The 25,780-nt window shown below is 43.7% G+C and overlaps 2 protein-coding genes across 2 annotated transcripts in view; both read right to left on the bottom strand.

Annotated features, from left to right (window-relative positions):
* Positions 1–664: 664 nt before the first annotated feature.
* Positions 665–9,112, bottom strand: LOC123514645 (eukaryotic translation initiation factor 3 subunit L-like). Its single transcript, XM_045272636.1, is given in 11 exon segments — positions 665–868; positions 1,254–1,472; positions 1,826–1,974; positions 2,743–2,842; positions 4,631–4,843; positions 5,182–5,322; positions 5,841–6,070; positions 6,508–6,669; positions 6,672–6,733; positions 7,356–7,540; positions 9,074–9,112. Coding segments are annotated over 11 exon segments (1,620 nt in total). The 5' UTR covers positions 9,098–9,112; the 3' UTR covers positions 665–733.
* An 8,106-nt stretch (positions 9,113–17,218) lies between these two features.
* The window catches only part of LOC123514997 (brefeldin A-inhibited guanine nucleotide-exchange protein 3-like), a 39,181-nt gene continuing 30,619 nt past the window's right edge, over positions 17,219–25,780 (bottom strand). Inside the window, 8 exon segments of the mRNA XM_045273314.1 lie at positions 17,219–17,766; positions 18,230–18,435; positions 18,784–19,832; positions 20,125–20,540; positions 21,846–22,237; positions 22,971–23,175; positions 23,816–23,924; positions 25,200–25,364. Coding sequence (XP_045129249.1) covers positions 17,548–17,766; positions 18,230–18,435; positions 18,784–19,832; positions 20,125–20,540; positions 21,846–22,237; positions 22,971–23,175; positions 23,816–23,924; positions 25,200–25,364 — 2,761 coding nt within the window. The 3' untranslated portion in view covers positions 17,219–17,547.

The following is a 25,780-nucleotide window of genomic DNA, read 5'->3' as shown; positions in this document are numbered from 1 at the left end:
TAATGATGACAATATTCTCAAAACTTAACCGTTACGTTCAGAAATACACGACAAAACAGATTCCTCGTCGCATTATTACAATATACCGATGATATTCTTTGCCGACTTACAAATGGCGGGAGAGAAAATAGTTATAATATAAATAATGATAAAAAAAAGAAAGTTATATAAAAAATGACAAAAAAGAAAGTCATAATATAAATAATAATAAAAAAACTAGATAGAAAGTTATAATACACAATAAAATAATAACTTTGAGACATTAGTGAAGCTTATCAAAGACCATTACTTGTTGACAGATCTTGTTCACTGAATGATTGGCGTCTCAACAGCCACACCAAAGAATACCTGGACAGTGAAAAAAAACAAGAATAAAGGAAACAAAAGGAAATAATACAAAACCAAGAATAGAAAGATAATGAAATAAACAAGAAAAAAGAAAAGATAAAAAAATAAAAGAAAAATAATAATAAATTTCCAAGCCAAAACAAAAAAAAAGAAATACAAACAAAACTAAATGAAAAATAATAATAAATTTCTAAACCAAACAAAAAGAAAATAGAAAAGAAGAGAAAAAGAACCAAGACAAATAAAATCAGAGAGAAAAATAGAAAAGAAAACAGAACTTAAACAAAAAAAGAAAATGGAAAGAAGAGAAAATAATCAAGAAAAAAGAAAATGGAACCTAACATAACCTTTTCCAACCACCCCCCCACCACCACCACCACCACCACTACACTTTGACCTTGGTGAGGCTGCGGTTGACCTCTTCTAGCTTGTGGATCTGGCGGATGAAGAAGTCTCCGTACCGCTGAGCCACCTTGGTATCCGCAATGTGGATCATGCTGCCATCAATGAAGAAATCCACCTGAAATGGAATGACAGGTGGAAAAATTAAGATGTGTGGTATTTTTGAGATTGGGACGTGTGGATATTGCAACGATCAGAATGTGTGGGTATTTCTGCCAGCACCACACACAGACAGACAGACAGACACACACACACACAGACATCCCCCTCTGCCAGCACCACACACACCCTGACAATACACACACCTCACCAACACCTCCACACACCTCTGCCACCACCCTCATTCCCCTCACACCTCTGCAAGCTATCCTCCCCACCCGACACACAGCCAGCACCACACACCACCACCAGCACACACACACACACCCAGCCCACACAAACACAAACACACACATCCTAACAGCACACACACACACCTACACCAGCACCACCACCCCACACACCTCTGAATCGCTCTGGAAGTCTCCCTGCAGTCCTGAGGTTCCTTTAGTCCACACCATGTTGCGCATCTTGTGTTTGAAGCAGAGCAGTGCGTTGCGGAAGTCGTCCTCGCTCATCTCCTGGAAGGCAGCCATTTTCTCGGTGGGCATGGTGGTGTACAGCTTGAGGTAGGAACGCATCACGCTGATCTGTTGCTGTTGCTGCACCTCGTCAAGGAACACCTGCACACACCACAGCACCACACAACACACTGGTTAGTATTTATTTTGTTTGATTTCTTGGTTTTGTTCATTTGTTCATTCTCTCTCTCTCTCTCTCTCTCTCTCTCTCTCTCTCTCTCTTTCCATCTCTTTCTCTTTTCATCTCTCTCTCTTTTAGTCTCTTTCTCTTTCCGTCTCTCTCTTTCGGTCTCTCTCTTTCAGTCTCTCTTTCTTTCGGTCTCTCTCTCTTTCGTCGTCTCTCTCTCTCTTTCCGTCTCTCTCTCTCCCTTTCCCTCTCTCCCTCTCCTTTTCCCTTTCTCCCTTTCCCTTTCTCTCCCTCTCCCTCTCCCACTCACACTCCCTCCCCTTCAGACCTTGAGCTGCTGCTGGAAGGGTTCTTTGTGGTAGTTGGCCGGGGCTGAGTCGAAGGGCGGTGGCACGGGGCTCAGAAACTTTGGACAGGCGAAGGTGAAGCACTGGGTGAACTCCTGGGTGTCGTTGCGCTGTGGGGGAACAAGAAAGGCTGGGTGAACGAGGGAACGGGGGAAGAGAAGTAAGGGGAATGAAAGGGTGAAGGAGAGAATGGGGGAAGAGAAGTAAGGGAATGACTGGGTGAAGGAGGGATGAGGGAGAGAAGCTGGAGGTAGAATGAGGAGGGTTGGTGAAATGGAGAATGAGGGAGAGAAGAGAGAAAGGCTGGGAGATGAGGAGGGAATGAGAGAGAGAGAAGTGAGAGAAAAGTTGGAAGAGAAGGAATGAGGGAGAGAGGAGGAAGAGGATGGGAGAGGAGGGAATGATGAAGACAGAAGAGGGAAGATAGGCAGGGAGAAGGAATGAGAGAGGGAGAAGTGGGGAGATGCTGGGAGAGGAGAGAAAGAGAGATAAAAGAAGGAGATAAGCAGGAAAGAGGAGATAATGAGAGAGAAAGAAGTGGAAGACAAGCTGGAAGAACAGGGAATATGAGAGAGAGAGAGAGAGAGAGAGAGAGAGAGAGAGAGAGAGAGAGAGAGAGAGAGAGAGAGAGAGAGGGAAAACTGGCCAAGGGTAAAAAATTATCAAACAAAACAGCTCTCTCTCTCTCTCTCTCTCTCTCATTTCTCTTCTTTTTTTTTTTTCCATATTTCTCTCCATCTCCAATCCAATTTTTCTTCCTCCACACACACACACACACACACACACACACACACACACAAACTCTCTCTCTCTCTCTCTCTCTCTCTCTCTCTCTCTCTCTCTCTCTCTCTCTCTCTCTCTCTCTCTCTCTCTCTCGTCTCTCTCTCTTCAGACTCACCCGCCAGCGTCTTTTCCCTGAGTGAGGACTGCACCACCTCGTCAATCCTCTGTGGGTGGAGCACCATGCAGATCGCCAGCAGGGTGTACATCTGCTCTGTCTGGCAGGGAGAGGGACACACAGAGAGATTAGACCAGTGGGATGATGTACGTGAAGAGGGAAACTTGATAAAACTGTAGAGATGTTTGCAAGTTTCATTGATTAGATTTTCCATGGGCACTAAGATGGCTGGTGTAATAATATCCTTTGCACCAACACTGCACACAGTCTATCAGTAAATGAACATTCTATTTGGTGTTGGATTAGTGAGGGGTTCAGGTAGGTGTTCATGTCACTCGAGGATTACTACCTTGAAAAAGATTAAGAACCCCTGGATTACATTATGTGCAGTGAAGACTCAATACTCAAACTTAATTCATTCCAAATGACTGTTATGACTGTTCGATAGTTCTGATATATATATATATATATATATATATATATATATATATATATATATATATATATATATTTTTTTTTTTTTTTTCCATACTGTAAGTGAAGGGTGGTGATGGATAACTTAGAAAAGGAGGGAAGAAGGGTGGGGAGATGGAGGGAGGTCGCTGGAGGATGAGTCACCATCCATGAAAACATCTTTGTAACTTTCTCCTGGTGTGATTCCTGTGAATCCCCTGGGGGAGTGCTGTGCACCACTAACACTTGCACTCTCACTAAATTCCTTATTTTCATCACCAAGCCTCTTTGGTGCCATTGTAAGTTTCTAAATGAAAAACTACTTGACAGAACACAAGAATGTAGTTTTCTGAAGACTACGGCAGGACTAGAGATGCGCACTCAATGTGGTAGGCCGGTATTACAGTAATACTGGTATTACCAGTATTGCCAGTAATATGATAACAGAATGGTACAGTGGCAGCTGCAAGAAGTGGGATGACAGAGCTTTGTATACGACCAAATGTGCAGCCATTTGATTACCAGATATTTCCACCACCACTAAGCCTTTGGTGTTATTGTAAGTTTATAAATGAAAAATTACAGTTAGAATGCAGGAGAATGTTATTCTGATGACCGCGGCAACACAAGTCACAACTGGCAGGAGGGGAGGGGGACGCCAGGGAGTCTTTGTTTACAACCACGGGTGTGGATGTTCAACTGTCAGGTATTTTTCAAGTATTAAATTGAAATTTTGCATTTGAGTATTGAAAAGTTCAAGTATTTAGACGTTCAAGTATTGAGTCTCCACTGTATTTGATTGGATTACATAAAATAGATTAGAACAGAAAAGAAAAGAGTGGAATAGCTTAGGTTAGATTAGATTGAAATACCTTTGTTGTTTGTGAAGAAGAGACTGAGATTAAGAGACCAAGTAACAAAATGAAAAGAAACTGAAAACTTGATAAAACTGCATACATTTGAAACTCAATAGACAAACAAACCACATAAAATTACACCCAAAGACACACTGAAACACTCCATACCACCACCACCACACACCCTGAAAGCAACCAATACCACCCCATACCCACTAAGACAACCTACACCACTCTGTGTACACCAAAAACACCCCACACACATTCCAAACAAAACACCTTAAAAATACACCCAACAAAACACCCCAAAACACCTCAAAACACCCCAAAACCAACCCCACACATACACACACCAAAGTAACCCATAAACCACTCCAAAAAACCCACCCCAAAACACCAAAACCACCCCAAAATACCCAAACACCCAAAAACACCCCAAAATACCCAAACACACCCAAATTCACAAAATACCACCAAAACACACCAAAAACCCACCAAAAACATCCCAAGACACCCAAACACACCCAAAACACACCCAAATGCCCCAAACACTGCAAAACACCCCTAGAACCCCATACCTGCTTATTAATCTGGTCGTTCTGGTAGTTACGTGTCTGGAACATTGCCTTGGTTCGCTGGATGTATACCAGGATGTTTGAGAAGGTGCGGATGGCGTCAGCATACCTCCGCATCATCATGTAAGCGAACCCCACATAGTAGTAGGTGGTGATCTGACAGGCTGGCACACGGGAGTACATCGACTTCTTGTTCAGCTCAATGTTCTCAAGGACCTGTGGGAGGGGAGGAGGTGAGAGGGAGAAGGAGAAGGAGGGTGAGTGAGGGAGGGAAATATGAGGGTAAGGAGGAAAAGAGATAAGGATGATAGTGGTGGTGGTGGTGGTGGTGGTGGTGGTGGTGGTAAGGTAAGGTGAGGTAAAAGAAGGGAAGGGAAGGGAAGGAAGGAAAGGAAAGAGAAGAGACGAGACGAGACAAGAGGAGAAGAAAGGGAAGGGAAGGAAGAATCTTACCTCACACAACAAAAACAACAAACAAGGAAACAAACAACCAATAAAACACCATAATCTTAACACCACCACCACCAACACCACCACCAACCACAACAACACACCTTAATGGCCTGGTAGTAGTCGCCCAGCAGGGAGTGAAGGCGCAGCAGACCAATGAGGGAGAAATACCCCAACATTTTGTACAGCGGGTGACGGCCAAACTCACCCGCCACGCTGTCTGGGTCACCACCGCTTGTGTACACCTGTGGGGATGGGGAAGGGGTGAGTAGGGGTGTGTTTAGTGTGTTAGGATGTTTTGGTGTGTGTTTGGGTGTTTTGTGGGGTGTGTGTGGGTGTTGTGTGTTTTGGTGTGTGCTTTAGTGTTTTGTGGGTATTTTGGTGTGTGTGGGTGTTTTGTGGTGTGTGTGTGTGTATGGGTGTTTGGTGTGGTGCATTATGGGTGTGTGTGGGCATTATGGTGTGTGGGGTGTGCGTTAGTGGTGTGTGTGAGTGTGTGTGGATGTTTTGGTTAGGTTAGGTTAATGTTTTGGTGTGTTTAGTGGTGTGTGCGGGTGTTAGATTATGTTAGACATTCATCCACACACCTTTAATAGACAAACAGACAGACACACACACACACACATCTACCCACCCACTTCCATATAAGAAAGATAGATATCCACAAACACACAGACAAAGACACACACACACACACACACACACACACACACACACACACACACACACACACACACACACACACACACACACACACACACACCTCCAGCTGCCTGTTAATATTGCTCTTATCCACCAGACAGTGCAGAACATTGAGGACTGAGTGAACATTCCAGATCTTGGGCGAGTCTTTCAGTAACTCAATCTCTGGCTCACTCTTCTTGCCGAGCTTGGACCGGAACTGGGAGAACGACTGGAACTGGTAGATAAACTCATCTATTATCTCCCACAGCCACTGGTTAGGAAGCTCCAGGGGTACGGGGGTCTCTGCGCCTGTTTGGGAGATAAGAGTGGTGTGTGGGAGATATATCAGCCTTGTGTGTGTGTGGTAGAATGTGGTTGAGATATTAGCTTTGTGAGTGTGTGTGATAAAGTGGTAGAGATGTTAGCCTTGTGTGTGTGTGTGGTAGAAAGTGGTAGAGATGTTAGCCTTGTGTGTGTGTGTGGTAGAGTGTGGTTGAGATATTAGCCTTGTGAGTGTATGTGGTAGAAAGTAGTAGAGATATCAGCCATTTAAGTGTGTGGTAGACATTTGCCTTGTGTGGTAGAAATATCAGCCTTTTAAGTGAGCGTGGTAGAGATATTAGCCTACTACAACTACTACAACTCCACCACTGGCTGAGAATATAGTTAAAAAGACTGCACAACTACAACAAAAACTGCTATTACTACTACTACTACTACAACTACCACTACAACTCTGCACTCACTGAGGATATAGTTGAAGAGGTTGCAGTAGTTGTAGTAGGACTCAAACCGCTGAGGAATGGTAGGGCCGCCCTGCACTCTGGCGTAGATGTGTCGGTAGTACAACTCTCGGTAAAGGATCAGAAAAATGTCGTCACGTCCATCCTGCTCTACCAGCTTGTTCCGTAAAGGTCCTCCACCTCCGGCCATGACTGGGTCTTATAGTACTCTTCTGTCAAACGGTTGAAGCTGTGTGGAATAGGTGGATAAGTGGAGTAAGTGGATTTTTTCAAGACTTCACTGCTATCGATAAGTAGATAAGTGTGTGGATATGTGGATGTTTTCAAGATGCTCATTATTTTAAAGTTGTGTGGTTGTGGAGTGTGTGGATTAAGTGGATTTTTCAAGATTCCATTTTTACTAAGCTATGTGGATGTGGAGAAGTGGATAAGTGTGTGGAGTAGTTGATGCTTTCAAGACTCCATTTTATAAGCTGTGTAGATGTGGATATGTGTGGGTGGTGTGTCTGTGGATGTTTTCTAAGCTCCATTTTCATCTTTTTTTTTTTTTTTTCTAAGTTCCACACATTTTTTATTTATTTGTTCTTATTTCCACACACATCAAAACCTTTCCACACACACACACACACACACACACACACACACACACACACACACACACACACACACACACACACACACACACACACTCTAAACCATTCCACAAACACACAAAACTCTCCACTCTTCCACAAACTCCACAAAGCCATCCACCCTTCCACACACACACACACACACACACACACACACACACACACACACACACACACACTTGCAAACCCTCCAGTCTTCCACATCCTCCACCTACTCACTCCACATAGAGGGAGGGGATGTCGTAGATGTTTCCGTCCCTGATGGCGTCCCTGAAGTAGGTGATGTACTTCTTCACCTCCTCAGGGATGGAGTAGGTGGGGTAGTGGCCACGGTCAACAAAATCCCCTTCCCCTCGAACTGGGTAGTGGTAGTTCTCTGCATCCTCCAACGGGTAACTCTCATACTGAAGGGGAACAGGGTATGTAAGATAAGGTTGGGTATGGTTAGGTTTGGTTGGGTTGGGTTAGGTTAGGTAAGGTAAGGTAGGTTAGGTAAGGTTAGGTTAGGTTAGGTTAGGTTAGGTTAGATTAGGATAGGTAAGGCTAGGTTAGGTTAAGTTAAGTTACATTAAGTTCCAGTGTACCAGTTATGTACACTCACCCCCCTCTTGTGTAACCTCTCTACTAAATAAACTTTTTGAACTTTTTTTTGTCCATGCAAGGGATCACCGCCAGAACACTAGAAAGAACCAGGGCCTGTGAAGTGATATAAAGCAGAACAGGTCACAAGATGAAGATACACCAATAGCAGAAAGATTATTTATTAACACTGCATCGTTAACAACAAACATTGTATATGAGAAAAAAAAAAAAAAAATGCTCTGCTGTAATGAAAATAGAGCACAGCAGTAGCACAGCCAGAGTCCAAGTGAAGGTTAACAGTGTCAAACATCAGGTGGTAAATTTATAGTTCAATACATCATCACCATCTCTAACCTAACCTAACCCACAAACCCCAGCTATAAACAAATGCAAGTCTGTGCACTGCTCATTTCCAAGTGTGATGGCACTCTGTGGCTCACCGCAGCTCGCTGGACTTGGAGAAAACTTGACAGACAGCACATTCCCAGACCTATTGCAGCGTTACTATTAATTTGCAGCAGGCAGTGTACTTGTTAGAAATGTAGTAAATTGTAAGAACAACAACCTAAGGATGGCCAAACCCATCTAGATTCTAGAGTTTATTGTACAACACTGTTAGTAGCACCCATCAGGTAATTGATGAAAGGCAAGATTAGGTTAGGTTGATGCTATAACAATAATAACAGTAAAAGGAGAATAATCTAACCTAACCTAACCCCAAAACCCAACCCTCCCACCAACACACTAACTAACAAACACCAAAAAAAAAACCACAATAAAACAGAACATTGGCAACGCTCTGGTCAGGCATTGCTCAGATCGGCAAACTGTAAAACACACCTTCATTAAACACCCCCACACACACACACACACACTATAACCAACTATTACCTATAGAATTCGCCCCATACAACCACGCGAGTCACCACACACCTCTCCCAGCGCTCCCTTGCTCTTCTTCACTCTCCCACACCTGGTCTCACTATGAATAACACACAAACACACAGCAGATTAATAAGGCTTTGTTTACCAGTTTAACTTCCTAATCACCCTCTACAACCACGCGAATTTCCACACACCCTTTTTACACCCTATCCCAGCGCTCCCTTGCTCTCCCACACACACACACACCTTCCCCATACCTCCCCCACACCTCTCCCACAATGAATAACACACAAACACACACACGGCAGATTAATAAGGCATTAGAAGTATTATAACCAAACTTTTCCCTTCACAAACACTACCATACAACCACGAGTCCCCACACCCCATTATTTCACCCTCTCCCACCTCTCCCTTGCTCTCCCTTACTCTCCCACACATACACACACCTCTTCCACACCTGCTCTCACCTCGTCCACAAACTCGTTGTACATTTTGGTGGATTAAAAGGGAAAATTTTAAGTCCAGCTGGTCGTGGGTCAAGGCGGCGTGTTGTTGACGGGCGCCGGGACAGGATGACAATTTCGCCTTCGGTCCTTTATTGGTGGAGGGAAAGTGGAGGAGAGGTGGAGAGGTGGAGGGATATAAAAGAATAGGTGGTCAAAATGAGAAAAATGATAAATTACAATATATACAGGGATAAAGTAACAAAAAAAGTATGCTCGTTCCCTTATTAGTGGATGAAAAGTGGAGGAAAGTGGAGGGAAAGTGGAGGGAAATAAAGAATGGGTGGTCAAAATTATTAAAACATGATAGAATGAAATACAGAATACAATAATACAGGAAAAGTTACAAGATATATACTCGCTCTCTTCATTAGTGGAGGAAAAGTAGAGAGGTGGAGGGAAATAAGGAATGAGTGGTCAAAATGAGGAAAAAGAGATAAAATAAAATATAGAATACACGAATACAGGGAAAAGTAACAAGATATATGTTTGTTCCCTTATTAGTGGAAGAAAGATGGAGGAAAGTGCATGGAGGAAATTAAGGTGGAGGAAATAAAGAATAAATGGTCAAAATGAGGGAAAAAGTACAAAATAAATACATAATACAAGAATACAGGGAAAAATGAGACGAAATATACATAAAAGTGGGAGAAAATACCAAAGAATTATAGAAGGAGGAATTTAGTGGATGAAACGCGTTCCTGCTGTTTGGTCCGTCTCACTCTCCCACTCCCTCCCCTTTACCACTCTCTCTCTCTCTCTCTCTCTCTCCAAATGTTACATTTCCTGGAGCAGAAGGACAAAAAAGTCTGAGTGTACATGAAATAAATTAGCCAGAAAGAAGAAAAAAATCGGGAAATATGATTAGACGAAAAATTGTCAGTAAGGTAAAGGGAAACTATCTGTCGGTTCATTGTCAACTCGGCTCACCTGTACCAACTCGGACCACTGTGTACCAATGCGGTTCATTGTGCGTATCAACATTATTAATGATGGAAAGCATGACCTACAAGTTACGAAGCATGTATTTATTACTTCATTAACGTTGATGAGTTTAAAAGATGGGAATCAGTCACTGCCAAACATTATATATGAATACAAGCGAAATAAAACCCATTCTTAAATTACACGCTCTCTCTCTCTCTCTCTGTATCATGTATGTCACTGCTAGGCACTCATACCTCCCACTGATGCCTTATTATCGTTAAAATGAAGCATTGAGTTGACCTATACCTCATTCACCTGTCCAACCTTCATATCATTAACCTTTCACTAGTACCTATCCTCACTATCCTATAACCACGCGCTGATGTACCCTTACACTATCACCTAGCCTCACTATCACCATTCACTATCCTACACTATACAACCAAGGACTGATGGGTACACTTACTGGAGTGTGGCAGAATATAGGTGCTGGTAGGTTGGTAACGTGGCGCACCTTATTCCAAAGCCTTGTGTAGAAGTGTAGCCTACCTCGGCAGGAATGAACGGGGGAACGGGGGAGCGTCTCTGGGTGAGGTGAGAAATGCTACTCCGACCTCCTTATTGGACGTCTTTGGTAACGTGAGGGTGAGGTCAGATGTTCCTCCTTATTAATGAGTGTCTGGTGGTGTGAGATGCTCCTTAATGGGTGTCTGTGGTGACATGAGGGTGAGGTGAGATATTCCTCTTTTTTTTTTTTTTTTATACCATGTGGGCTTAATGCTAATGGGCGTCTGTGGTGGCGTGGTGGGGTGAAATTCTCCGTAATGGGTGTCTGTGGTGGTATTAGGGTGAGGTCTTCCCTTAGGCTGCCTGAGTGAGTGTGTGTTGTGAGGAGTGGATCCGTGAGGCGTCATCCCCGTGTATACTGTAGGTGTCACACATATCTGCCACCTCCCGCCTGTGCTGCATGGACTGTAGTGCAGAAGGGGCTGATCCTGCTTCTACTTGGTGCTGAGCCACAGGGCGCGGTGGTGAAGCTTGTCCAGGATGCGTCTTCCATGGCGGAATGGACTTGAGGGGTGTAGAAGTAGACATCTCACGTGTGTCAAGATGTGCGATACGCTGAAACAGTTGAGCCTACTCGCGGCCTGTTAAATAGCTGTGGCTTCCTGAAGTGGCTGGTGAAGGACAGGCTACTATGGACCTCCACGCCAACACTGCAGACTGTAGGAAGCAGTGGTAGCATTTTTTCTGTGTAGTGTAATGCTGGACTCACACATACACGATTGTGGTGCCCCAACAGGCATGATGGCTGAAATTTGGCATCGGGGACGAAAAAACACTATCGGGGCATCAATCGTGCGTGATCGGGGTGTTTCTGGGGTCATCAGGCAACATACGGTGCATGCGGGCATTGCGGGGATGTCCGGGCATCGAGGCAAAAAACCTGCTCAAAATTTTCAGCCGACTGGCCAACAACTGTCAAACAGCGTAGCTATCGGGAAATATCGGGGCAAAATGGGCGGCAGTGGCGAATGGTACAGGGCTATCGTTGCACCATCGCCCCCTTGCGGGCCGCGAGGGGCGGCAGGAGCGGCGGAAACTGTGATGTACGTAGAGGGCAGCACCGGTGCTCCCGCCAAACGTCACAGGCGACACGTTGCCCACTCTAAGGGGAAGCGGCGACACGGTCACGCCAGTAAGCTCTCTCACCCCGCTCTACCACCATGTCACAGGCCAAGAAGGACGGCAAGAGGAGGAAAAAGCAGCTTTCAAGCCCCACACCTGACCTTTCCAACCCTACAGCTGAAGAGGAAGTGCCCATACTGCACCTGGAGACAAAGGAGCGTGGGTGCAAAGGCCGAAACAATGGCGTTGCAGGTGTCAGGAACAATGCCACATATGGTGTTATGTGCCACACGAAATGCATACTGTAAGGATTTGTAGGAGTCCCCTGTGGCAAGATAACGCAGGGTGATGGCAACCCGTGTGCTAGGGTCGATGGGTTTCCGCCATCTACTAGTCTTCCTCTCGATGATTGGGGTCACGGCCTCGACGATGCTGTCAAAGAGCTCCCTGTCCATCCTGGTGTAATTCTTGTTCTCCTTATACAATTCGTCCATGAGGGTGTCGTAGTGTCCATACCTCAGTCTTTTCTGGAGGTAGGGCCACACCCAGGCCCTTCGCTTCTGTCTTGGTTTGGGCTCTGGTAGTAGAAAGTGGTCGATGACAAGAGCCCTCAGTAAGTGGTATCTCATACCACATACCCCCAGCATAATTATTTCCTTCGTGGAACTGTCCATGCTTGTGGTGGTGTTGAGTCACTGGTGATGTGGCACTGTTGAGGGCTGGTGCTAGAGTGTTTACCTGGTGTTGTGGTGGGCTGCCTATATATATGTCATGGCATGCATCGGGGTTGTCGCTCCGACACACCCGTACCATCGCTTCTTTCACACCGAATGCAACGATGATACGCCCTTAACGGGCCGTATGGGGCGATATGGGGCGATGCAATTTGCAAATGAGGGTGTTGTCGGGGATTCATCGCCCCTGTCGCGCCGAAACGAGCGTATCATCATTTCATGTCGGGGCAGCAGTGCCACGTTAGGTGCGACACCACCCCGATCACTCCCCCCGATATGCCCGATAATCGTGTCTTTCCCGGCTCTCTGCCCTGTCCTGTATTTTTGGGAGCAATCGTGCACTTTTTAGCCCTGATTCCAATCGTGCCTGTCGGGGCACCACAATCGTGTATGTGTGAGTCCAGCATAATAGGTGGGAAGTGGTGGAGTGGGAGGTGCGCCGCCGCGAGACCAGATCCACCTGTCAAAAGTGTCACCGTCCAGTCGTCCACCCCACGCGGCGTCGACCTCCGAGGCACCGTTGATGTTGGTAGTAGCCTCCTTTACCTGGTCTTCCCTTCCTCCTCTCTCATTTCTCCCATTCTTCTTCCCCTCCTCATTGTCCTTACATGCCTCCTCTCTTCCCTCTCCCTTCTCCCCCTTCCTCTAGTAGGTGACACTTGCACCATGAGTTGTAGTGTCACGGGAGGGTGAACAGTCATGCCACTTATCCGCGTGGGCATGTCTCTCTGGGATGAGCTGCAGGTGGTCATTCAAGACGCTTCACAAGAGGGGACCGAGAACACCTCTCTCTCTCTCTCAGTTAATAAATACAAATACAATGAGCTATATTTGTATTATTGTATACCTAGGAGAGAGAGAGAGAGAGAGAGAGAGAGAGAGAGAGAGAGAGAGAGAGAGTTAATAAATACAAATACAATGAGTTATTTTTGTATTATTGTATACCTAAGAGAGAGAGAGAGAGAGAGAGAGAAGCCTTGATATAAATTTTATATTTTGTAAACCTCCTGTCTTGTTTTTTATCTATAATGTATGCAACTTGTGAAAAAAAAAGTAGCTTCATCTCTTACTGTAGGCAGCCTCTCTCTCTCTCTCTCTCTCTCTCTCTCTCTCTCTCTCTCTCTAAGGATACAAAAAACATAGAATTAAGACTTTTTTTAATATACATCTTCAATATATAATCAACATCAACATTTCCTTTATCGGCCAAAAAATAAAGACAAATAAACAAACACACATACTGCCATACTATTGCACATTAATGGCTGAAAACAATGCATATTTCCACCTGTATCTCATTTTTCATCCTTTCCTGCTTAAATAAGGCTTTGTACACATCGACATACATGAAATTGAACTCCCTGCATGTGGTATACATAGTTATGAGGTTCCAGTATGTATATTGGAAAAAGAGAGCACTATAATGTTTGACTAGAGTTATTAAAAGGTTCAAGAATTGGCTGGTCTCTGCACGATGTCTAATATAATGGCAGGCTTTTCCTTATTATTCTTCTTATTTTTTTTATTATTATTATATATCATTTTTTATTATTATTGTTGTTGTTGTAATTTTGCTTTCCTGACACATTAAACCGATCTTATTCAATCATCACACACAATAACTTAATAGATAACCCAAATAACTTTCTTTTTTACATTTTGATCCCCTGATAAACCAAATAACTCGTTTTTTTTCTCATTGTAATCAGAGTAACTAATTATCACACACACACAAACTAAATAAATAAACCAAATAACTTGTTTTTTTGTTCTAATCCCCATAACTTAATCATGTTTCATTCTAATTCCTGTAACTTAATCACTACACACACAAAATTAATAAATAAAAAATAAATAAATAACTCGCTTTTTTTTTCATTCTAATCTCCATAACTTAATCATCACTCACAATCTTAATAAATAAAGCATATAACTCTTTTTTTCACATTCAAGTCCATTAACTTAAGCATCACTCACAAACTTAATAAATAAACAAAATAACTCCTTTTTTTACATTCTAAGTCCACTAAACTTAATCATCACAAAAAAACTTAATAGTAAAGCAAATAACTTTTTTTTTCACATTCAAAGTCCATTAACTTAATCATCACAAACAAACTTAATAAATAAAGCAAATAACTTTTTTTCACATTCAAAGTCCATTAACTTAAGCATCACTCACAAACTTAATAAATAAACAAAATAACTCCTTTTTTCACATTCAAAGTCCACTAAACTTAATCATCACAAACAAACTTAATAAATAAAGCAAATAACTCCTTTTTTTACATTCAAAGTCCACTAAACTTAATCATCACAAACAAACCCAATGACTACACCAAATAACTTTCTTTTCTCTTGTTCAGACATTCAGGAAAGTTGAAGGAGGAAGAAGAGGTGAAGAGAAACACAGGTGCAGGGAGGTGAGCTTATTCCCGACTAGTTTTGCTGTATGCTTCTTCAGGGGAATAGACTCACCTCCCTGCACCTGTGTTTCTCTCCACATCCTCCTCCAACTTGTCTGAATGTCTGAACAAGAGAAAAAGAAAGTTATTTGGTGTATCTATTAAGTCTGTGTGTGTAATAATTATGTAATGCAGACTTGGAATGAAAAAAAAAAAAAGTTATATGTTTCTATTTAATTTTGTGTGTGTAAGAATTAAGTAACGTGGACTTAGAATGAGAAAAAAAAGTTATATGTTTCTATTTAAGTTTGTGTTTTTTAACTAAGTAACGTGGACTTAGAATGAGAAAAAAAAGTTGTTTGTTTCTATTTAAGTTTGTGTGTTTTTTAATGAAGTAACATGGACTTAGAATGAGAAAAAAAGTTGTTTGTTTCTATTTAAGTTTGTGTGTGTAATAATTAAGTTACGGGGATTCCTTTTCTCATTCTCATAGCTGCTAAACAATAATAAAAACAACAACCACCAATATATTAGACACCACTGTGAGACCTGGGAAGTTTTAACACATACAAATATACACATGGAGAAATCTTGTATATGTCAGCTATGCGTGTTATACAGTACAGTATTATACAGTGGCTATATTTATGTAGAAAGTTGTTGATCTATACTTTATTTCATTTTTGTTTTGACTGCAGAGAGAGAGAGAGAGAGAGAGAGAGAGAGAGAGAGAGAGAGAGAGAGAGAGAGAGAGAGAGTTATGGTAAGAGTAGTATGTAAGTTAGCTCTCTCTCTCTCTCTCTCTCTCTCTCTCTCTCTCTCTCTCTCTCTCTCTCTCTCTCTCTCTCTCTCTCTCTCTCTCTCATCTTATGAACACTTAACACACACACACACACACACACACACACACACACACACACACACACACACACACACACACACGTAAGTATTATAATTGTACAAACTTGCTAGTAACATCAAAATAATTCTAGTTTCAAATACCATAATAAAAGATGAAAATAAAACAGATTGATACATACCATTCCCTTCCCTCGCCAACTGTGCAGCTCAAAGGAACACAAACCATGTGAATAAATTAATCCTGCCCAACACTTTTTTTTTTTTTTTTTTTTTTCTCTCTTATTTCAGTCAAATCAGAATCTTATCTAATACTTCTATTTTTCTTTCAGTTATTTTAGAAAGAGACAAATCAGTATCTTATTTATATCTTTTTTTTTTTTTTTCTCTTATTTTAGAAAGAAACAAATCAGAATATTTTTTTCTTACTTATTTCAGAGAGTGAAATCAGAATCTTATCTAATACTTCTTTTTTTCTCTTATTTCAGAGAGAGACAAATCAGTATCTAATACTTTTTTCCTTTCTTTTTCTCCCTTACTTGTTTCAGCAAGAGACAAATGAAGATCCCTTACACAACAAAGTACTGAATAAATTACTGCTATTTTTCTCCTTTTCATTTTAACGGTAAACAAATAATATCTTAAGACAACAAAATATTAGTCAATTAATACAGGCAACCCCTGTTTAACGAAGGTTCACACAACAAAATTTCGCTACAACGAAGGTTTCCTTTTACTACCATCTGCTCATTTAACAAACACCAAACTCGCTTTAACAAAGTTTTATCCAGGTAATTTTTTCCAAGTTTGAAAGCACCGCTGTATCAGGTAAACTTTTTGAATACACCAGCGCCTCTCATGGACAACACGCGCACCACTCACTCCCCCTGTTCAAAACAATACCAGCGTCAGCAGCAGCTCGTCTTCCCTCACTCAACTTACCACCAAAATGCCCTGCAATGTCACCTAGCGTTGCTAAGAAGACCAGGAAGTCTCTTACTCTCAAAGAGAGGTGAGAAAACTAATAGCATTGCTCGCCACCATCTTGACCCCATCTACTGTCTCTACTATTTTCAAGTCAGCAGACTCTATTAAGAAGGCTGGTGAGACTGTATCATCCTTGCAAACTAAAAGAACCATCCAAACTCATGACTCTACAGTGGATAAGATGGAAAGCCTTGTGGAAATGTGGTACATAAGTTTTGTATGCCGTACAATGATGTGCCCTTTGTTTACATTCCACAGATTGCCGGTTAGTGTCTTTCCGCTCCACTCTCCCTCCCTTCATAAAATTAAGATCATCAACATTATAAATATACGTTACATGATAATGACTTAAATTAGACTGCCTAAATGTTTAACTTCATAATTTTTACTTTCATTAAACCTTTCACTGTACTATGATGCACTCTCGCTTTGTTTGCTCTCAATGGAAGTTCAAATCAGGGGTTAAACTTGTTATAATCGGTTTGCTTATCGAAGTTTCGCTTAACAAAGGTATTTTAGGAACGTAACCCCTTCATTAAGCGGGGTTGCCTGTGTTTTTCATCTAACAATGCTTAAATTAACCTCTTTAATTAAACACTAGTCAAATCAAGATCCACTGAGATTGCATGGTCATATTTCAGAACCCACCCTTTACCATATCCTTCACCATGTCCTTCAAACATCCTTCACCATATCCCAATGGCCCAGACTTTTGGCTAACTCTCTTTATCTTTAAGGGAACTGGCAATCAAGTGGGTCCTTTTTCTTTTTTAATTTTTGTTGCCCTTGGCTGGCGTCCCATATCCCATAAACACACACACACACACACACACACACACACACACACACACACACACACACACACATACACACATACACACATCCTACCATCCTTCCTTCACTCGGCAGGACTAAAGCCATAAAGTGCAGCCACCCTAGTGAGGAGCTCGGCCACAACCTGCCTGAGGTGCGGGTCGTGGGCGTGGGCGGTGAGGGAGCGCATGGTGGGGAAGAGGAGGGGCAGCAGGGGCCTTAGTTCACCATCACTCAGTTGGCTTATCAGGTCAAACACTGTCACCACCATCTCTGTCCACACTTTGAGATGGGCCTCGCTGTCCTGTAGAGGGAACGAGGCCATTTTAAGACAATTTGGCATGTTTTTGGGGCATTTTAAGAGAGAGTGGCATGTTTTTGGGGCATTTTAAAGAGAGTTTGGCATGTTTTGAAGGCATTTTAAGACAGTTTAGTGTGTTCTTAGGGTATTTAAAGATTGTTTGGCATGTTTTAAGGGTATTTTAAGATAGTTTGGCATGTTTTTAAGCCATTTAACGACAGTTTGGCATGTTTTGAGGGCATTTTAAGACAGTTTAGCATGTTTATAGGACATTTTAAGACAGTTTGGCATGTTTTTAGACAGTCTGGCTATGATAACACCATTTTATTGACATTAGGAAGTGCCTATGGAGGTCAGATGATTAATGGCCACAGTCTTCATTATTTTTATCCCCACATGAGTTTCTGAAACTGTATAAAATCACCAAATAGTTAACCATTACACCATTGTACCATAACACCATTACCTTCATGAGACTAGTAGAGCGCTGTTCCTCTATCTCGGGCGGGACAGGGTCGGCGGGGCGGGGTGGGCGGCGCTCTAGGAAGGGGTTAGCTCGGCGCTCCCTGTACAGCGATGGGAGGGAGTGTTGGTTCTTGCGGCGCCTGTAGTCTGTCATCAAGTGTGCTATGTCCTTCTCTGTGGCAACCTTGTACACACTCTGCTGGGTTCCTAAAGGTGAGAGGGAGGGGTTAGGGAGAGAACACCTTTAAAAACCCAAATAATTTCCACTACACCCTGTCAAACTATCACTGGAACTATAAAAACACCCTTGAAAACCACAATAACTTCCACTACACCCTACCAATCTTGTATATCATGAAAAAGACCCTTGAAAACCCCAATAACTTCCACTACACCCTGTCAATTTTGTAAACCATGAAAGACACCCTTTAAAACCCCAATAACTTCCACAATAGCCTGAAAACATAACAAAAAGACTGCTATTACTACTACTACTATTATTATTACTAAATACATAACTTCACAGCTACTACAACTACTACTACTACTACTAACCTGTCAAACTCGCCACACCAGAATCAGCTCCTTCAGCAAACTCGGGCACTTCTGAATCCTCCGAATCTGAGCTGTACTCTCTCGCTAAATCAGAGAAGGAGAATGGTTTAACTTTCTCCACTTCCTCCTCCTCTTCCTCCTCTCCTCCACTTCTCTCACTTGGGGTATCCTGCAGGGCATCCTCTGAACCCTGTAACCCTTGCCTTCCTTCCTGGTCCTGTTTATCCTTAGTTTTGCGTCCCAGAGCTAACTCATTTGTCGATTCCTGAAGGGTTTTGGTCCACTGGTCTAGGGAGTGGCGGTGTGCAGTTGGGAAGTCATCGGGTTGTACTGTGAGGAAGAATATTGGCTGGTCATCCATGCGGTCCACAGCCGAGTAGTGTCCGTCTCTGTCTATCACCAAGTCCAGATAGATGTCGCACAGCTGGGTGAAGGAGGAACGCAGCATTTGTATGTACGCTGATGTTTCCCCAGGTAGCAGCGATGTGGGGCGTGCAGGGCGACTGGTGCTGGTTTCACTGGTGCTGGTGGTGCTATTGGTGTTATCTTTACCTTCCAGCATCTCTTGTTTCTCTGCATTACCCTCAACCAAGCCTTTAGTGTCAGATTCATCGTTGCTCTTTCTCTCAACACCATCACTTTTCTCTCTGTCTCTCTCTGTGTTGTCCGTCACTGTGTTCCGAGCCTTCATGTCCCTCTCCAGCACCTCCTTCACCTCCGCTAACCCTAATCCATGCTTCACCTGCGATAGGGTCAGGTCAAACAGGGTCACCATACGAAGGGTCCAGCTTGCCCCAGCCTGCCGGTACAGATTAGCAGCTCTTTCCGCCTGTGCCACCTTCTGGATCAAAAATTTTAACCCCGGTCTGCGGTCGAACTCAACAGCAGCTGTGTAGGAGAGGTGGAGGGCAGCTAGGAGTGTGTGGATGTGGTGTGGATGCATGTGGCTCAGCATTCCTGGTACCCGCCCCTCACTCTCTGCCACTCGGCCCTCCGTGGTGCTGCTGCGCCTTGAGAATTCCCCGCCTTGTAGGAGAACATTGGCTAAGCTGTCGGGAGGAGAGGAAGGTGAGTGAAGGAGGGAGGGAAGGAGAAGGAAAGAGAGAGAGAGAGAGAGAGAGAGAGAGAGAGAGAGAGAGAGAGAGAGAGAGAGAGAGAGAGAGAAAGGGATTTTAGGGTGTTTAAGTGTTTTCTTTATATGTTTGTGTGTGTTTGGTCTCTCTCTCTCTCTCTCTCTCTCTCTCTCTTTCACAAACACACACAAAATTTCATGCATTTTTACACTTTTCCCTTTGTTTCTCACACACACACACACACACACACACACACACACACACACACCTGGGGATGATATGCGGCGATCCCCTGACCAGCAAAGTGCCAAGCGTCTGCAACAAGATCTGATGAGAGAGAAGACCCACCACCAGCGTTCTGAACGGTACTCTTAGCGGCTCCCCCTCCCCTGCTGCCCCTCCCTCCACCCCTGCCATGGCCCTCTGCTGGTACTGGCGGTCCTCAGGGTACAGCAGGAATATAAAGGAGCGGTCTTCGGCATCAGGGTTCGTGTCGGCAGCGGTCACATTCCCTCGCTGTGTGTCTAAGAGGAAGACTTGGTGGGAAAGTTGGCGTAATCTGTCACTGTCCTTCCCGGTGCAGTCTCGCCTCGCTGCCACCTTCACCTGGCCTATGTCGCCATAAAAGTTAGGGGAGTCTGGCTGGAAGAGTGTCATGAGCTGGTACAGAGGGTACAGCGCCACCTACGGGAGGAAAGGTGTGGTTAGTGGTGGTGGTGGTATTTGAGTTCGTTTTGGCAAGGGAGTGTTGGTTAAGATTTCTACATAGTTTGTTTATTGGTGGAAAAACTTGTGACTGTACCAAAATATATAATACTAAACATATGAAACACACACACACACACACACACACACCTACTAATTTATTGACATGGAAAACCTGGTGATTGTAACAAAAACACACACACACACACACAACACTATTCTCTTACCACAACTATTTTCCAAGGCCACAGTGATGACTAGTGGGGTTTTCAATAGTGTTTCTCCAGTTAATAATATAGAAATCTCATTATTCTGTCTCTAGAACCATAAAAACACCTCAAAACTCATGTAAATTTAGATAAAGACCTTAAAAATAGTGTAAGTGAAGCACAAAAGTGTTTAACCCCTTCCTTACCGCAGCCACCCCCCGATATAAACAAAGCGTTCCCCTCCTATACCGCAGCCCCCTGCCCGTGTGCGCACGTGCCTCACGGCCAGATCTACACATTATATTTCTTTCTAACTCAGTGTTATGTACTTTTTTCTAAACATATTTTTGTCATTTTATTAATAAAAGAAAACGTAAACATAATCATAAATTGTGCACTAATCATAAATTCAGCACCACACACTCTGCACCTGGTGAGGGTGGCCCTGAGGCAGTCATAACTAGGCTGCTCCCCCTCACTTGCCGAGAGGGTTTCAACACTGCTGTCACTATCACTCTCTCCTATTTCTTTTTCAGGATCATAGTCTGAATCATATTCATCTGGAGAGTCTTCCAGTATATCCTCACTATCTGTCTCATAATTATGATAATCCTCATCGCTGCTACACGAAGCAGACGCCATTATCTCTAACTAGAGGCAATAGAACAGTTTCACCACGGCCGATACTAGAGAACTGATGTTCTTGGGGGGACTGTGGGAATAATATATGTCAAAGAATAGTGATTGGCTTTATAGTTTATGCATGAAAAATTAACTCCGATATTGATTGGCTAGTGGGGGGGGGGGGTTTGTTACGCTGGGGTGGCTAAAAATAACGCCTCCAGTGTTTGTTTGTTTATAGTGAACCACGTGGAGCATGAAAAAGGCAAAATCCGCACTCAGGCCACGGTTATACACGGAAATGTATTGGTGTGGTACGCACGTACCACGGCGGCATCTTGCGGTACCACGAGGTCGCTTTTGCGCATGGTACGCACATACCACAAAACAGTCTTGCGGTAAGGAAGGGGTTAAGAATACAATCCTAAGAACACATGTCCCTGAAAACACACACCTGGGAGGCGCGATGCAGGGCACACACCACCACATCCCAAAACCGCGGCGGCAGGCATTCCCCACAACTAGTGACAACATGACGCAGACACGCACACCCCAGCCTGGAAGTGGCCTCGTTGGGGTGCGCCACACACTCCACCAACACCAAGAGACACTGCTGGAACATCAAGAGGGCTGCGTCACTGTCCTTGTCCCCGAGCGCACCCTTCTCCGCTAGTCTTGTCACGTATTCCACCACAAGATCGGAGGTGAGGCCGGTGTACTGCTTGAAGGAGGCGGTGAAGTCCCATGGGGGTGTGGTGGAGGGGTGGGTGGAGGTGGAGCGTCTGAGCCACGTCTGCATGAGTGGCAGCAGCAGGTGGTTGACGCAGTACATGCCATACGTGGGACCTGAAGGAGTGGCAGAAGATGGTAATTTTTTTTGTGTGTTTTTCTCGCATAAAAAAATAATAATATGGTAATATACTTAAATACACCACAGTACACCATAATACACCCCAGTAAAGCCTCAAACTAGCTCCAATACATCCCAGTACACCCCAAACTACCTCCAATACATCCCCCAGTAAAACACAAAACTAGCTCCAATACATCCCAGTACACCCCAAACTACCTCCAATACATCCCCCAGTAAAACACCAAACTAGCTCCAATACACCCCAGTACACCCCAAACTAGCTCCAATACACCCCCCAGTAAAGCATCAAACTAGCTTCAATACACCCCAGTACACCCCAAACTGAAGGAGTGGCAGAGGGTGGTGATATAATACACTCAAATACACCCCAATAAACCTCAAAACTAAGCTCCATACACCCTAATACACCCCAGTAAAGCCCTAAAGTAACCCAATACACCCTAACATTAAATTCTGGAACTCCCTGCCTGCTTCTGTATTTCCATCTTCCTACCACTTGACTTCATTTAAGAGGGAGGTTTCAACACATTTGTCCCTAAATTCAGACTAACTCTCCTCATCTTTCAGGGAACTGGCAATCAAGTGGACCTTATTTTGTGCATTCTTTCGTTGCCCTTGGTCAGTTTCCCCTCTTACATAAAAAAGAAAAAAATATATATACCTTTTCTCCACATTCCCTCCTCTCCCACTCTCTCTCCCACTCACCCGGACAGTCAGGCAGGCTGCGGAAGAGGGAGAAGAGAGTGTCGAGTGCCTGGGGCTGGTACCGCTGGGGGCAGGTCATGGTAGCCCCCGCCAGCCCCTCCAGCAGCAAATACCACACCTGCAGAATGCCGCTACTGTGCTCCAAGGCTGACTCTGACGTCCTGCTCACTGACTCCAGCGACGGCCACAGCGATTGGTAGGATATCTGTGGGTGAAGGATGTTTGTGAGTGTTTCTGGGTGTTTGTGGGAGTTTATGGGTGTTTGAAGGATGTTTATGGGTGTTTGTGAGTGTTTGTGGGTGTTGAGTGTTTGTGAGTGTTTGTGGGTGTTAGAGGATGTTTGTGGGTGTCAGTGTCAGTTTCTCAAGGTGATGCATGTCACACTAAAATGAAGGGAACACCTGTGAGACCTGACAAGTATGAAGGGCTGCAAAACCCTAAGAATGACACACACACGGACATTAACACCAGTATTTCTGTATGAAAGTATCGAAAGGTGCTTGAAGGAGTGAAGGATGTTTTGAAGAATGTTTCCAGGATAGTTGGGATTTGTTCAAAGATAAATGCTGGTTTTTGTTGTTCTTTCATGTCAGGAAGAAAAAAAAAACAGGAGGAGGAAGAAATACAACAATAATAAAAGAAAAAGAAAGAAAACAACACAATAAATGTAGAAGAGAAAAATAATAAGCTGGAGGAGGAGGAGGAGGAGGAGGAGGAGGAGGAGGAGGAGGAGGAGGAGGAGGAGGAGGAGGAGGAGCAGAAGAAATGAGGAAGGAAGCACAGGGAAGAAAAAGACATAGAAAGGAAAAGAGGAGGAGGAGGAGGAGGAAGGAATGAGTGGGCACCTTCTCTGAGTGTGTGTCGGTGATGTCGTCCATAAGAGTCCACAGGTGGTTCTCATCCACGCTGGGCAGGTGTGGGTCAACCAGCTGGGGTGGAGTGTTCACTGTGATCCTGGGGGGAGAGCAGAGAGAGAGAGGGAGAGGGAGAGGAAGGGAGGGAGAGAGGGAGAGGAAGAGGTAAAGGGAGAGGAAGAGGAAGAGAAGAGTTATTTCAGTCATTCACTATATTTCAAAACCACTTTTTCCTATTTTTTTTATCTTCAGGAGAGAGAGAGAGAGAGAGAGAGAGAGAGAGAGAGAGAGAGAGAGAGAGAGAGAGAGAGAGAGAGAGAGAGAGAGAGAGAGAGAGAGAGAGAGAGAGAGAGAGAGAGAGAGAGAGAGAGAGAGAGACCTGCTCCACTCCACACAAAACACCCACAAAACAAGACACACCAAACCTAACCTAACCAAACTTTAACCCAACCAAACCTAACCAAATAAATAGAGTCAACCCTAGGCTATCGCGACTTCAGCTATCGCGTTTTATTGCTATCACGCACCCATGAAAAGCTGCTAAAATTTCATTATCGCGACCTCAGATGCCTGCTATCGCGCGCCCCATCATGACGTCATGGAACATCTGAGTGCTCATTGGCCAAAACCGCCTTCCCGCCAAGATCAATTCGCCATCGTGAGCTGTTATGGCGCGGCTATTTCGGCCCCAATTGGGCGCGACAGCCGAGGGTTAAGTGTAAATAAATAAATGAATAAATAAATTAATTAATAAATAAACAAACACATAAATAGATAAATGAAAGAAAAAAAGGAAAAAGAAGAAAGGGGAAAACCAACCTTAACATAACTTAACCAAATGTAACCAAAAATAAATAAATAAAATAAATAAATAAATAAAGGCAAAAGAAAAGCAAAAATTAAAAAAGAAACAGAAAAAAGTCAAATTAACCTAACCTTACCCAACCAAGCACAATAATTAATAAATAACCAAATAAATAAATAAATCTAACCCAACCCAACCCAACCCAACCCAACCCAACCTAACCCAACTATAAACAACCTAGCCCAATCCAATCCAACCCAACTATAAACAAACAAGTAAATAATCAAATAAAACCAAACCAAACCACCGTGGTACAGTGGAACCATGCGTGCTTTGGGGTCCGAGGGTCTCCAAGCACATGGGTTCGAATCCTGTCCCTGGTCCGAGTGTAGGTTGGGCTTCCTCACTCGGGGCAACGGTTTCCTAGCAGGTGGGCTTTGAGATAGAAGGTACCCTAAAAAGTATCCCCCTTTAGCCCAGAAATTCCCGTGAAAACCCCACATGATATAATAATAAAAAAAAAAAATAAATAAATAAAAAAATAATAAAATAACCGAACCCTAATCGAACCTGTGAGCGGCGTGGAAGACAGGGCAGGCGGGCATCTGGTACATGGAGGCCAGGATAGCAGCGCACCGGTGGAGGTAACGCAGGGCATCCAGACACAGGTCCCCTCCACCCACCAGCTCCTCCCACTCCACCACCTTCTCTCCTCCACCCCCATCCACGTCATCGCTCTCATCATCTGCGGAGGGAGAGAGAGAGAGAGAGAGAGAGAGAGAGAGAGAGAGAGAGAGAGAGAGAGAGAGAGTTTATTTATTATATTTGCATTAGGGATGGTTTATGGAGGTCAGAAGATTAATGGCCACAGTCTTCACTATCTTAATCCTCCACATGAGTTACTGAAGCTATATAAAATCACCAAATAGTCACCAGAATGAATATGGAGACTCATGTTTTTTTATGGCATTTTAAGACAGTTTGTCATGTTTTTTATGGCATTTTAAGACAGTTTGGCAAGATTTTTTTGGTATCTAAAGATAAGTCCCTCCCAGCCCTCTCCCAGTTTCTTTAAGCCTCTTCCAATCCCTCCCAGCCTCTCCCAGTTTTTTTAAGCCTCTCCCAATCCCTCCCAGCCTCTCCCAGTCCCT

Source organism: Portunus trituberculatus, chromosome 5 (assembly GCF_017591435.1).
Source record: "Portunus trituberculatus isolate SZX2019 chromosome 5, ASM1759143v1, whole genome shotgun sequence".
NCBI lineage: Eukaryota > Metazoa > Arthropoda > Malacostraca > Decapoda > Portunidae > Portunus > Portunus trituberculatus.
The sequence above is the reverse complement of the archived record's forward strand: the minus strand, read 5'-3'. Positions and strand labels throughout refer to the sequence as shown.